At 40.7% G+C, this 14,902-nt stretch overlaps 1 protein-coding gene across 8 annotated transcripts in view; it reads right to left on the reverse strand.

The window, feature by feature from the left end:
- Nucleotides 1–502: 502 nt before the first annotated feature.
- Nucleotides 503–14,902, reverse strand: part of LOC134517574 (interleukin-1 receptor type 1-like) — a 29,340-nt gene continuing 14,940 nt past the window's right edge. For all 8 annotated transcript variants that reach the window (XM_063339230.1, XM_063339222.1, XM_063339264.1 and 5 more), the window contains 5 exons: nt 12,967–13,087; nt 8,741–8,886; nt 6,992–7,135; nt 5,763–5,927; nt 503–3,938 (listed from right to left, as the gene is read on the reverse strand). In XM_063339230.1, the coding sequence (XP_063195300.1) occupies nt 3,574–3,938; nt 5,763–5,927; nt 6,992–7,135; nt 8,741–8,886; nt 12,967–13,087 (941 nt within the window). In that variant the 3' untranslated portion in view covers nt 503–3,573. The remainder of the gene's footprint in view (nt 3,939–5,762; nt 5,928–6,991; nt 7,136–8,740; nt 8,887–12,966; nt 13,088–14,902) is intronic.

Genomic DNA, 14,902 nt, shown 5'->3' on the forward strand with positions numbered 1-14,902 from the left:
AGAGAGTCAGGGCTTGCCCGTGGAGACAACAGAGACAGCTGCCTCTCCGCTACTGCTCAGAAGCCCTTCACGTTTCCTCCATTTGAGGTCTCCTGCATTTCCCCCAGCTCTTGAGGAGCTGCAGCAGAAGGCTGCTGAATGGGACATTGCTGGGGACCGTGTTGGTCCCAGGGAGCGAGGCAGCAGCCTTGGGGCTGCTTCAGCTTCACCTCATTGCAAGGAGAGCACAGGACAGAGCAGAGCCAAGCCCACAGCTTCCATTTGCCCCAGCAGGGCGAGGTGGTTAGTGCTGATGTTGTGCCAAAACCGGATTAACACAAAGATTAATGAGACCCTTTCCCCTTCATCAGCCTGAATGAAGATCTAATATATCAAGTGTCTTGTTTAAGACACTTCAAGTCAAGACCGCTGCTTGCCGTTGGGTCATTCTCAGCATGCTTTAGTGGAGGAATGAGGGGAAAAAAAACAGCAGCGCTGTAAGAAAAAAAAATATGTAGTGCCTTTATTTAATTAAAAAATGGACCTTTCTTCAAAGTGCCTTTATGTAACACGGGTGAAAACTTTTGCATCATTTGTATAAATACATCAAAAGGAACAAATATTTTTTTACAAAACAGTATTTTGGCTCAGTAAAATAACTTCCTTATCCCTAAAGGCAGGGATAACAAGTAGCAGTTTTTCATTCAATCTATTCCAGTCAGCAAAAATAATTCAGGAGGCCCGAAGTCACTGGAACTCTGTTGGCTGGCCTGCATACTGCGAGCTGTCAAGGTGGAAGCACAAAGTCAGTATTGTACCCGAGTCTTCAGAGTACAAATAGCATACTTCCAGTGTTTAGTCTTCACATTTGATATAGGGATCTTCTTACAGAAGAGTTCTGTGACCAAACCGTACAGCTTCTGTTCTACTAAAATCTATCGATATGAACCGTCACAATTAACCTTGCTCAGATGGATCTCACTAACTTCAGATGGATCTCATAGCTCTTTTACCCTACAACAGGTTGTCACTGAACACACACCGTATTTAAAAGCAGACTGTGTGCAACAGCTGGCACTTCATGACCAGAACCGATCCTTCCTTGACACTTCTGTCTTGAGTAAAACACAGAATGAGAACAGAGTATAAACATGTGCATTGGCCTATACATACATGACATTCATCAATAAAACACTCCAGTACCATAACAGTTTGAAATAGTCTGATATTTCAAATGCACTTTTTTCCTTCTTATCCTGACATGAAGAGATTCTTATTCCATTCTGGCCAAACACACATTCAACCCACAAATCTCAGAAGGCACTGTCTCTCAGAAGCAGTTTCAAGTTTCCAGCATACACCGAGGTAACCAAAGCACTTTAGGTGGGAGAGGAACCTATTTCCACTGGTTTTGCCTTTTACCAGGCAGAACGTGAGGGTCACACCATCCCATGTTCACTGGGCAGTTCTTCCATCGGATTGCACTTCACACTATCAGTTTTGTTTGATTGAGGATAGAGGCATAAGAAGATAAATGCTTGAGGCATAAGAAGATAAATGCTTGAGCCATGAAAGAAGAAAAAGCCAACACTGCAGTGTCAAAATGAGTACATGAATTCCGAAGGATGCAGAACATGCGTTTTTTCAGATGAATAAGTGGAGATACCAAACGACCAGCTCAAAGGGAAAAATTTCTGCCTAACGCTATATTAGCAACAGCCTTCAAGGACAGCTTGGAAAGTGATGGGAGTTTGACACAAGAGTGAGTTGCTTGTTCCAAGATAAGGGAGCTACATGGGAAAAGACAGGCTGGAGTCTGAACGGGAGGAGAGCAAAAGGTGCTGCAAGAGAGAAGCTGATAGGACACACACAGGAATTCAGAGTTGCAAGCAGCAGTTAAAGGCAGCAACAGCCAAATCCTGAAGCTCCCATATACGACCATATAAAATGTAACTTTCAAGGACAGACCGAAAAGCACAGGTAATTTGGCTCTCACATCTCCTGCTCCTATGAAATTCATAGCTATAAACATGGCATGAAACAGATTTGATAATTAAAAAAAAAAAAAAAAATCAATCAAATCAAGTCCCTCCCCTGAAAAAAGAACTGATCGTTACAAACTACATCACTGGCTACACACAAGCCAAACATAACTTCAGAGTTAACAACTGTGACATACATAATATTGTTAACAAATTAAAAAAAAAATAAAAAGAAAGAGAAAGGATTCAACATGCACAGTAAGTTTTAACAGCTTCCTTTCCCAAACAGCTGTTTAGAAGCTGTGACTCCAAACCTCAATTCACCCAGCCCCAGCCAAATTCAGTACACAGTCACCTGAGATTCCTTACATCATCAGGGCAGAGGGAAAGGAGAAAAGCAAGCAGCTGCAGGGGGTAACACAGGGCATCCCTCTCTCTCACTTTAAGGAGTACTGGGCAATAAAGTTATTTTAGCTCTATTTTCTAAACATCTCTGGAGCCAAAAAGCAGGGTTGTGCCACCCCTTTTCTTCTCCCCTTGTACTCTGAACCCTCTGGGAAACCAGATAAACTCACTAATCTGGGATAAAACTATCCCAAGGAAATGAACAATTTCTGCCACATTAGCCTGTTCAGCCAGCTTCAGCTTTTGGAGCTGCCAAATGCTAGAGCCAGCACCCTGGGTGGGAACAGGAGGGAAGACCTGATCTCCTTCAGCAACAGTGGCTCACAAGAAGCGTGTGCCCTGACACCTCTTGATCTGGTCCTTAAGGTAAGGCGGACGAAGCCAACCATCCTGTATTCTCCATGAGAGAGTCTGTGTCAGTAGCTAATTATTCCACTTGGGTAAAATAAGAACTAATATATTAAGCCACTTAACTAGAAAATAATTTTTGGACTCAGTACTGCATTACAATGGTATTTTTACAATGTCTGCATAGGGCAAGTGACTGAAAATAGTACAGTTCTTTAAAATGTAAAAAAGATCAGGGAAAAGTATTTATGCTTTTTCAGGTTCAACAGCACTTTTAGGGAGCTGGAACTGTCTCTTTCTCTTGGACAGTAACACAGTGATTCAGTAACACAGAGGGATTTATCTTTCAGCAAACTGAACAAGGCAAATAACCAACTTGTAACAAAGAAGTTTTGTATCATTTCATTAAAAAAATTGAAACAAAAACATTTACTGGCATCAACCATGTCCATTACATAATATCACGATTATAATTAATACAGTTCCCTTCATATTCAACCTTTAATTGCAAAAAAACAAGTCTTCTGTGTTTTTGATAGTTTTTTCCCCCTTCCATTTTTAATACCAGAAGAATTCCACCAAATCACAGTGCAATTCTTGGAAAAAGGCCTCATATGCTTCCAACGTGGTTTCCGTGTCATCACTGTGCTACTGACAACGTTTCAAGGTGTTCTGTTGATCTGGCCAGAAGAAAAAATGATTCACATCTGTAGATGAAGTTGTAGTACCTTCAATCCAGAAAATTTGGATGAGATTGTCTGCACAAAACAGATACTTGTGACCTTCAATCAATCCATCACCAGCTATGTGAACTGAATTAGTCATTAAGTGTCATTTTTCTTTTGTTATTTAGGGAGAATTAGTCTTTTGGTAACAAACGCAATTGTGACGAAGGTCCATTTTTCCTGGATGGCATGTGGTAGCGCACTTTCTTCCAGAATCTAGTATGTGCTGAGCGAGACCTTTCTGAGAAGTCCCCTTTCCATCGGATAGCCCCATGCTTTTGCTTGATATATTTGATGGATTCTGGCATGGCTGCATAATCTTGTATTTTTTCAAGTTCAATGAGAATTACTTTAATGCCATCTTGGATAAGAGCATTATACATTGCTAAATGCTTTTCAGACACATCTTCTAGAACACCGTAACAGGACGGTTCCGGTACTAAAACAATTATCACTCTTCTACTTTGACGGATTTTTTCATCAGCAATGCTGATCACAGCTGTAGAGAAAAAGGTTGTGCAAAATTAAGGCTGTATGTTTCTATTTTTTGTTACCAACAGGGTGCCTTCCAACCCAGACCATTCAATGAATCTATGTTGCAGCCTGGTTCATTCCCTTTTTGATATTTGAGCCAACACGCTTTACCTCACAAATAGGGACAGGGTAAGAGCATGCAAACAGTGACATTTAGTTAGTCAAAAGGAAAGATTTGGCCAATGCAACACAAACTGGCCCCACCAGATTGTTTGTCTACATTCTGGTTTTGCATAAACAGAGAAGAGCTACCAACTATCTACTACTTATCTTGCTAATGCCATTTTATTACCATCATAGGTGCAATTGCAAAAAAAACAAGTTCCAAAACCATAGGCCTAGATAAAACTATGACCTTTTTCCTTAAACAACTTGTTCTGATATGCTAAACTGTTTTTTTTTTACATGTAAGTGGAAGAGAAACCAAAGAATCCTCCCTTCAACGGCATTCCAGACAATCAGTTCTAAAACAGCAAAATATGGTAAATACCATACAAAACCCATATGGGTTAACCCTGAGAACCGACTATCGCATTTTTTCAAGCTGGAAAAATAAAGCAGAACTTTATGTTCTACTTCTCCGGGAACCTTTCCTTCTCAAACCACTACCAAAAGCCTTCAGATGTAAAAAAAGTGACCCACGAAGCACCTCATGTAGGTTTGTTCACACCCAATTTTTTTTTAAACAAGGACTTCTATTTAAGGCCTGCTCTGCAAATTTATTCAGTCTCAGTATTACATTTTTGAAGTCATAAAACCAGGAAGGATTCAGAAGACGTTCGTCATTTTATCTCACATAAGCAGTCAGTGGGACAGACTTTGTAATTTTCAGCGTCAAATGCTAGAAATTTAAATTTAATGTGCATTTGCACGCAGAGGAAACCTCCAGAAGAATTTTAAAGCCTTGCAAGGAAGGCAATGCTTTTGTAAGAACATTCATTAGGGAGAAGTAGTCTTTGAAACAGCCGATCGTTCCTGATAACTTACTGTTCCTTTGTATTCTTTTTCATCTATGTGCACTCCCTAAGCATCCATTATACCCTTTTTTGCATCCTGCTGGTTTGACAGCAATTCTCAGAGCAAACAAAAATGAAACAGTAGAGAGGTCATCCTGTGAAATTGCACCTCAAAGCAACAGGCTCTTTTCACACCACTCGTGAGATCTACTTTTCCATGTTTCCTGCCATTAGTCATCATTCACAACCACAATTTCAACTCAGCATCCTTCCATCTCCAGGTGCCTAGGCTAGCCAGACACTGAAAAAACCTGGAAGAGCTAAATAATGACAAGGGAAAGGCTGAGATAAACAGACTTCATGGGAGCACCCAGTGCTCTATTTCTCATTCTCCATGAGAGAGAATAAGAAAATCATAGCTCATTCAGTGGTCAGAGATATCTGGAATCACTGATTGATTGGCTGTTTCTGAGTTGTATTTAGAATCATAGAATGGTTTGGGTTGGAAGGGACCGTAAAGATCATCTAGTTCCAACCCCCCCGCCACGGGTAGGGACAACTCCTGCTAGACCAGGTTACTCAAAGCCCCATCCAGCCTGGCCTTGAAAACCTCAGGGGATGGGGCATCCACAACTTCCCTGGGCAACCTGTTCCAGTGTCTCACCACCCTCATAGTAAAGAATTTCTTCCCAATATCTAATCTAAATGTCCCCTCTTTCAGTTTAAAACCATTACCCCTCGTCCTATTGCTCCACTCCCTGATAAAGAGTCCCTCCCTCATTTGCAGCTGCCAGTGAGAAAACTTGAGTGTAATTTTTCTCCAGATAGCTTACCTTCTCCTGGTAAATCATCCCTCCCAAATATGAAGAGATTATATCCACACTGTCTTTCTAAGACTTCTGGCAGTATCTTCAGAGCAAAAATATCTGATGAATACAAGCAGCTCTCTCTGTTCTTTGGATACAGAACGTAAGCATCATAGATCTTCCCATCTGAAACTAAAGAGTGAGCAAAAGGAGTAATATAAAAATGCATTCTAAAGATACAAAAGCAAGCAAGCAAGCAAACAAACAAAAAAAATCTCCAAACTCTGTTTTTGCCCACTTGAATCATTGGTTTAGGTCCTAATCTTGCTATTATCTAAGCATGTGTAATTATACTAAGCCTGAAATATTTGAGGAATCAAGCCTTTTAGAATTCAGTACGCCAGATCTGAATAGGCAAGAGACATGCAAAATTAAGTAGGTTTGAATATTCTTTTTTGAACTCTAAATAAATAAATGTTATCATAGAATTATTTGGAAAATAGCAGTTCCAGTAGTACAACTGAATACTTAAAATGACAGCTGCCATATAATTCATAGATCATTTTTATAACCTAGAGTTTCAAAACACAGCAACTACTTAGACATGAAAACAAAAAGAAAGTATTTGGCAAATTTCAAGGTCTGAATTGTGCTAGATTTTTTGGAACAAATTATTCAGAAAGACCAAATTTAAAAGACTTCAAAGAAACCTAATAGAACCTCAATACCTCTAGAAGATATTTTCTGTTTCTCTAGCCATGTACCTCCTCTCAGATGTTTGGAAGTGACCTGAATTTAAGCATATTCTCATAGTCAGCACCACTATCAACATTTTTCTGAATGCCAGGAATTTACAGGGAGTAAAAAAAATCAGAAGTGCCTTCAAATTGAAAACAAAAGAAAATGAAATTTGTCCTGGCTCGTCTATGGAAAATAAAAAACACCCAACAATTCCACTGTATTACCGCTTTCTGCAAAAGTGGTAATTAAAAGAAATCTGAACAACTGCTGTTAGAAAAGCATTCAAACCACTGAAGTGGGTCTTCAGGGAAAGGAACGCCAGTACTGGATTCCTGGAAATTGCCAATTCCCCTGTAGATGCTTTTGTTATCTGAACTAATGCTAAACATCCTAAAAACATGTTATCCTTTCAAAAATCCCAAGGAAGACCAATCACGCTCCATGAGGTTAACTCATTGCTTTGCGAGGGAAGGTGGAGGCTCATTACAACACACAGCACTGTTACACAAACATACCTTTTTTACCCAGGAAAGGACGGCAGGAGTCCCGATACCAAAGCACAATATCAATTTTGAAGATCTTGTAGATAAAAAGAGTAAAAAATACTAAAAATACCAAAGAAACTCCTCCTCCAATTAAGTAACCCTGAATGTTCCGAGCTGCAGTAGAGTGGAATGAGAAGGGAGAAAACAAACAAACAATCCAGTTACACACTAGAACCACAAAAAGACAAGAGAGACATTCAAAACTGTTTAGTCATTAAAATATTAAATACCAAAAAAAAAGAATTAATGAATAGGACTGAAAGTTCTTCGCGTATGCTTTCTGCAAATACTATTATTTGACAAGCCTATTTTTATCTTTCAGGGAAAAGGTACCTTCACAATGTGACAAATGAGGCTGCTCTTCATCTGAAACACCAAAATATTGACACATACCCAGTGCAGCAGTAGAGTGAAAATTCTTGTGTAAAATTTTGTCAGTTAGCAAGTAAGAAAGTCAGAGGCGGGGAGGTGATTTCCTGGCCTTGTGATTCTCCCCAGACCAACCAGCCTTCCATTGTCTCTAGCCTCTTTGAAAATTTGTCATTGTACCTGCTAATTTGTTGTCCTTAATAGATTTGCTGACCTTAAAACAAACACTCTCCACAAACTGCATTTTTTAGTTCATGCATATTAAAGGTTTTCTGAGGTTAAACCCTACCCTGACAATCTTTATGTAGAACTTATAGCTATGTAACAAGCTAGAGCTCAGATACATTTTCAGTCAATTATTTGTTTACAATGTGGCCAGTTAAAGGTAAGTTTGAGAATAAGATTTGTCAGAGGATTGGCTCACATTTGACAAAATCAGCTCAAAACAAGCTCAATAGACCACAGGCTAAAAAAAAATAAAAAATAAATGGGCACTTACACTATCTGGTGATTTGCTTTTCTGTGTATCTGGTTTTAAACAAAACCAACAAATTTCTTCAGCCTTGCATTTGAGTCTTTAAAGCTCACTTTACCTTTAGGATCACTGACCAAAAAGAAAATGTAATGCTAGCCAGCAATAAGTCAAGCTTATCCTTGTCTCTGAGCAGAAGACTGGGGTTTCCAATAACTGGCAGGATGCTTCCAGTCAACATGCATGACCCTATCTATAAGGTGGTAACACATCACATGCATCAGTAATGGAAAGTCCATAACGTTTCCAAGCAATCTATTTCATTCTTTCACTACCACCATTGTTAAAAGTTTCTCCTACTACATAAATAGATTTATTTTTTTCTTTCTCCTGGCAGTCTGAGTCCATTACTTGTTACTGAAGGACAGGGCAACCAGGTCCACATATACATTCATGTCCTTTTGACAGTCTGTTCCACACTTAGTTATGTCTTTCCCCCAGCTCTTCTAAAGAATCGGCCATTTTCACTGCTCTTCTAGACACACAATCTCCTCTGATCCGCAGGCTTCTTTAAGTACAAGTGTGCAAAATGAAGCACAGTATTCCACTGAGGTCCCATACTTGCTTCAAATAAATTGGAATCTTTCATTAATGTTTCCTAAAACACTTAATTTGCTATGTTTTCTTTCATTCAAAGTCCTATTTTCTTTAATTTTGCTAAGAATACAATAAAAAAAAAAAAAAAGAAAGGTATTGAGCTGCATTGCCCACTTTGCACAATGGTACATCACGCAGTTTTAGCTCTAAGTAGGGCGTTGTCAAACTAACCGAGAAGTAAGCAGCATGGATAACCACACTATCAAGGTGAGATCTCCTACCTGGGCGGTCCAGTTTGATGTAGGCTGTAAACTGTTGAGTACCATATATGAAGTGACAGAAAAAACGATGAGCATAATCCTTTACTTTCACTTTTGAAATGTTAAATTTTGTTCCAGACACAGCAAGTCCATGAGGCATCCTCTCTCTATCATTAAAAAAGGGTAAAAAGGAAACATCTGTCAAGAAACTGAAATATCAGTGCTTAATATAGGACAGATTCAGCTATCCACAAATACAAGAACATGCATTTCTTACCTCTGTCAACCTAAGAAGCCACTGAAGAACAGTAAATATCATCCCTATAACAAACAGCTTCATGACCAGGGGCATTTTCGATACACATTTGGTTGTTGGGGTTTTTTTGCTGAGTCGGGATAGAGTGCACCACTAGCAGTTTTGCAGATGATAAAAAACTCAAAGGAATGGCTGATACACCAGAGGGTCGTGCTGCCATCCAGAGGAACCCTGACAGGCTGGAGATATGGGCTGACAGGACCTCATGAAGTTCAAAGCAAAATGCAAACCCTGCACCTGAGGAGGAATAACCAGTCCCCAGGCACCCTGGACTGCAGTAAAAAAAGCACTGCCAGCATGTTGAGGGAGATGATCCTTCTCCTCTACTTAGCACTGGTGAGGTCATACCTGGAATAGCGGGGCCAGTTCTGGGCTATCCAGTACAAGAGATGTAGGGATTTACTGGAGCAAGCCCAGTGCAGGGCCGTGAAAACGATAAAGGGAGTGGAGTATGTGCCATATAAGAGCAGGGACTTTTCAGTCTGGAGAACAGAAGGCTTAGGGGCAGGGGGTGGATCTTACCAATGTGTGTAAATACCTGAAGGAGGGACTGGAGAAGAGGGAGCCAGGCTCCTTTCAGTAGTGCCCACTGACAGGACAAGAGGCAATGAGCACAAATTGAAACACCTTCCCATCTGAAATTCCATCTGAATTTTTACTTTTTTACTGTCAGGGTGGTCAAACACTGGAGAAGTTGTGAAGTCTCCACCTGTGGAGATATTCAAAACCCAACTGGACACAGCCCTGAGCAACCTGATCTATCTGACCCTGCTTGAGCAGGAGGGTTGGACTAGAAAATCTCAAGAGATCCCTTCCAACCTAAACGATTCTGTGAATGAAAGACTATTCAAACCAGTAACAACTAGTAATAAAAGCATCAAGAAAAAAAATCATCCTCCAGGATTCTTTCCACTGATGATGAAGCAGAGATCTTTCTAGGCGTACTAGCAGACTTCCCTTGGCCCACATTGTCCACCGTCAATGGTGCTAACAAACTTGGCAAATAACGACGAACAAAATTCACAAAAGCTGGGTGACCCTGCTGTCAAATTACAAGAAACATGGTGACACTGCCTTTATGTCTGATATCTATTGCCATAAGAAGCTTGGAGATATAATACGCTATCCTGATCTAAGGTAGATTTAAAAGTATAAGTTGGGGGGCCACACTAGGAAAGTACCCTACAAGGTAGGTACCTACTGGCATCCTACTCTATATACCAAAGTGACATCACCTTATGTACTCAAGGAGGAAAACTCATTTTGCAGAACATCCTGCAGAACTGGTTTCTATTACATAAATAATTGCCAGCAACTTCTGTCATGGGATGCCAATACAAACCTCACCATTTTGCGACATGTTCAGATTTGTTCATGTCAGTTTTAACTTCCCTCTCAGAAGAGGAAAAAGTTACCTTCTAGTTACCTTCAAGTTGGCCCTGCTTACAGCATGGTTGCTACTAGCAAATGCTCCACAAATTTAATTGCTGAGAAATTGCTACTATTTTTTAAAATAAAACATTATTATTGCAATTAGATTAATTTCTCTGATACTGGATCATAGAATTGTTAGGGTTGGAAGGGACATTAAAGATCATCTAATTCCAACCCCCCTGCCATGGGCAGGGACATCTCCCACTAAATCAGGTTGCTCAGAGTCCCATCCAGGCTGGCCTTAAAAACTTCCAAGGATGGGGCTTCCACTACCCCTCTGGGCAACCTGTTCCAGTGTCTCACCACCCTCATGGTGAAGAACTTCTTCCTAACGTCCAGTCTGAATCGACCCATCTCTAGTTTTAATCCATTTCCTCTAGTCCTACCATTACCCAACATCCTAAAGAGTCCCTCCCCGGTTTTCTTGTAGGCCCCCTTAAGATACTGCTAGGGCACTATAAGGTCTCCTCAGAGCTTTCTTTTCTCCAGACTAACAACCCCAACTCTCTCAGTCTGTCCTCATAGGAGAGGTGCTCCAGGCCTCTGATCATCCTCATGGCCCTTCTCTGGACACGTTCCAGCACATCGATATCTCTCTTGTAGTAGGGGCTCCAGAATTGGACGCAGTACGCCAGGTGGGGTCTCACGAGAGTGGAGTAGAGGGGCAGAATCACCTCCCTCGACCTGCTGGCCACGCTTCTCCTGATGCAGCCCAGGATGTGATTGGCTTTCTGGGCTGCTAGTGCACACTGACGGCTCACGTTGAGCCTCTCGTCCACCAGTACCTTCAAATCCTTTTCTTCAGGGCTGCTCTCAAGCCAGTCACTGCCCAGCCTATATCGGTGGTTGAGATTGCCCCGACCCAGATGGAGGACCTTGCACTTGGTCTTGTTGAACTTCATGAGGTTGGCATGGGCCCACCTCTCCAGCCTGTCAAGGTCCCTCTGGATGGCATCACTTCCCTCCAGGGTGTCAGCTGCCCCACACAGCTTGGTGTCATCGGCAAACTTGCTGAGGGTGCACGCTATGTCACTGTCCATGTCGCTGACAAAGATGTTAAACAAGACCGGTCCCAGTACTGATCCTTGAGGGACTCCACTTGTCACTGGCCTCCACCTGGACATGGACCCATTGACAGCTACTCTTTGGGTGCGGCCGTCAAGCCAGTTCTTTATCCACTGAATTGTCAGTCCATCAAACCAGTATTTTATCAGCTTGGAGGCCAGCATGTCATGCAGGACAGTGTCAAAGGCTTTGCTCAGGTCCAGGTAAATGACGTCAGTCCTCTCCCCTTGTATATTGACATTGTGACCTTTTCATAGAAGGCCACCAGGTTTGTCAGGCACAATTTGCCCTGTGTTGATTGTACCCAATCACCTCTTTGTTGTTTTTCTGCCTCAGCAGTGCCTCCAGGAGGATCTGCTCCATAATCTTACCAGGGACGGGAAAATTATCAGGTAGGATAGTGATCAGAAACAGAGATCACTTCCAAGCAAGCAAAAAATCTTACCACAGAATTGCTTTGAGTTAAATATATTAAATGTTTTTCAGGAAGATGTGCTTAATAACTGCACTAAGTTGGTTTCAGAAGAAGCTGCAGTTACTATAACTTTAATCATAGCTACATAGTGTCTTAACTGTGTGTCTTACGTACGTGCCTTAACTGAAAGAAACTTCATGTCCTAAAGAATAATGGTCTTAGTTGTGCCTTAGAGACCATAAGCTGGGGCCCTAATACTTACAGACAAACAATCAAGTATACAGATCTATAATGAAAGTAACGATTCCCCCTAAAGGAACCCGGAGACAAAGCAGAACTAGGATTCCTCATGGAGGACAGGTACAGATGAATGACAAAGATAATTTAACAGCAGTGATTCATACAATGAGAAACAATGTACATCCACCACACTCTGCTACAGCATAGACCAGTCACTGAGTAACAAAGGTCCTTCTCTCTCGAAAGAATTGCTGGTGTTATCAGCTTAAATTGTGTTTAAATTTCCTGAACATTAAAAAAAACCTAAATGTCCTGCAACAAGAGCTTCTGCTTTGTGCTCTTGAGAATTACCAGCTGTGTCTGTACTTAGAAAAGGACCAACTTCACAAATAAAAATAAGGTGGGTGATTTTTTTGTTTTGGAACAATCCAGCCTTCCCATATTAATGACAGTGGGCAGGCTTTAATCTATTAGCAAAAAGGATAAGAACAAATATACAAATAAGCCTTACAAAATTATGCTTCACAACAGCATTATAAAAACCTATATATCATTGCTTCATTATGTCAGATACATCAGTATTTATAATAAAATGTTTGGCTTTTTTTTTTAAACCAAATAATGAGAATATAATTTACTTGACGCAGACTTCTAATCAGTCTTTCAATGACTACTGACATTTGACTAGTAGTTAACTTTATGGTGCAACCACTGCAAATTACTGCAGATTACTTCACCTACAAATGCACTTACAATTCAATGCATAAGGGTACTTACTCATAAAACTGTTCCATGTAGGTGCTATCAAAGCTATCAACATCCTCATCATTAACTTGCCAGAATGGAATCAAGCCATTTATGCCACTCGAAATGTTACATTCCATAACTACATGAGAGCCTACAAAAAAAAAAATTTAAATACAGCAATTGAAGGTCTTGTAACAGAAGCAGGATCAAGTGATTGGGGATCAGCTGGAAAAAGAAGTGATATCGAAAAGTCCACTTACCTTATGAAAAGCGGGATCCTTAAAACTCATCCATTTGTAATTCATACTCGGGTGTCTCCAAACCGGATATAAATTCCACCCTAAATGTAGGTGTCTAAATTTTCACATCTACATGTAAGCTAGATGTCTAAGCTAGTAACAGAGTTCAGCTCTGCTGAAGTCCGCTCACATTAAAGTAGACACCTGGAACTTCTCAACTGAATGGCCCTCCAGACTCCACTGAGTCCATTGACAGATCTCTAGGGCTCAAATCAGTTGCATGTACACAATATGATGACATCTGAGATGTTCTCCAGCATCCAAGGCATCTGTATGGAGCTGGCAGATAGGATTCCAGATCTTCATGAAACCTGCACTGCTAGAGACCACCCGAAACCGCACTACACATCTATGTGCGGGCAACTGAATTGAGCCCCTGTTGATAATAGCATGAAATAAGTACCCTAGCTCATATGCAGACAGCCATGTGTAGACAACTACACCCTGGAGCTGAATCTCATTCTTCGTGACCACGCATAATTACCAGAAAAGAAGAGGCTGCTGAGCCATTTCAGGGTATTTCCAACAGAATTAAATAACTATCTGATGACTGCAGGACTGTAAGTCCGTAAAGTAATACTGTTTGTATCAGATCCTGAATATTCCCATTGTTTAAAACAAAGCCTTACGCACTTTAGAAATTATATTCCTCCATTAAAGCTCATTCACTATTCTGGTCAAAACCTGTTAATCCTCACCAGAACCTGGCAAATTCACAATGAGATATCTTTCATAAACTGTTGAGGTCAAACAAAAAAAAAGGACCAAAAACCCCAAAAACAAAACCCCAAAGCAACTGCAACTAAAACCAACCCCAAACAAACAAAACCACAAAACTACCAGTATTTCAGTGCTGTTCACTTCGGTTTAATACCATATGTTTAATACCATGTACTCAGAGTTAGAATTTGGGCCAGACAAAATGTTTCAGATGATGTGAAAAGAAGCATGAAGCCTCAACATAAGAGAAGAACACCTGATACACACAGCATTTACAAGCTCAATATAAGCAAAAGCAGCAGCAAGAGTAACTGTGTTATGTGGGACTACCACCAGTGCGATTTACACAAGAACAATCCCATATGGTGCCAGAGCCCCAGCGCAACCTTTCCGCAGAGCTTCTCTAATGATCTAATAGGTAATAATCCTTCTTCAAAAGATTACAAAACAGCTTACATCCCGTACTAGGAAATTCTTCTAAATAGCCAATCGCACTTCTCCAAAATCAGTTAATGCCTTTTTCAATCAAATACTTTGTTTGAAACAGTTCTCCTTGGTGCAAAATGAGAAAAAAAAAATTACAGTTCAAGCAGCTCCAAAACTCATTCTTCTGGAGTACATCAGTAAAACATAAGTCTGGCCGATATATGGTGCAATCTAAACATGTATAGGTTTGCTTAGGAAAAGACTTGCATACCATATACTTGGCCCACAGAATCACAGAATAATTGAGGTTGGAAGGGACTTTAGGAGGTCTCTAGCCTAATTTCCTGCTCAAAGCAGGGACAGGTCTGAGGTGCCACCAGGCTGCTCAGAGCTTTATGCAGTCAGGTTCCAAAACCTTCAAGGACAGAGACTGCACAACTTCTCTGGGCAGCCTGCTGCACTGCCTGGTTGTCCTCACTGGGAAGAAGTTATTCCTTATATCCAGAATCTCTTACTTAAGA

This window comes from Chroicocephalus ridibundus, chromosome 1, assembly GCF_963924245.1.
Source record: "Chroicocephalus ridibundus chromosome 1, bChrRid1.1, whole genome shotgun sequence".
Lineage (NCBI taxonomy): Eukaryota > Metazoa > Chordata > Aves > Charadriiformes > Laridae > Chroicocephalus > Chroicocephalus ridibundus.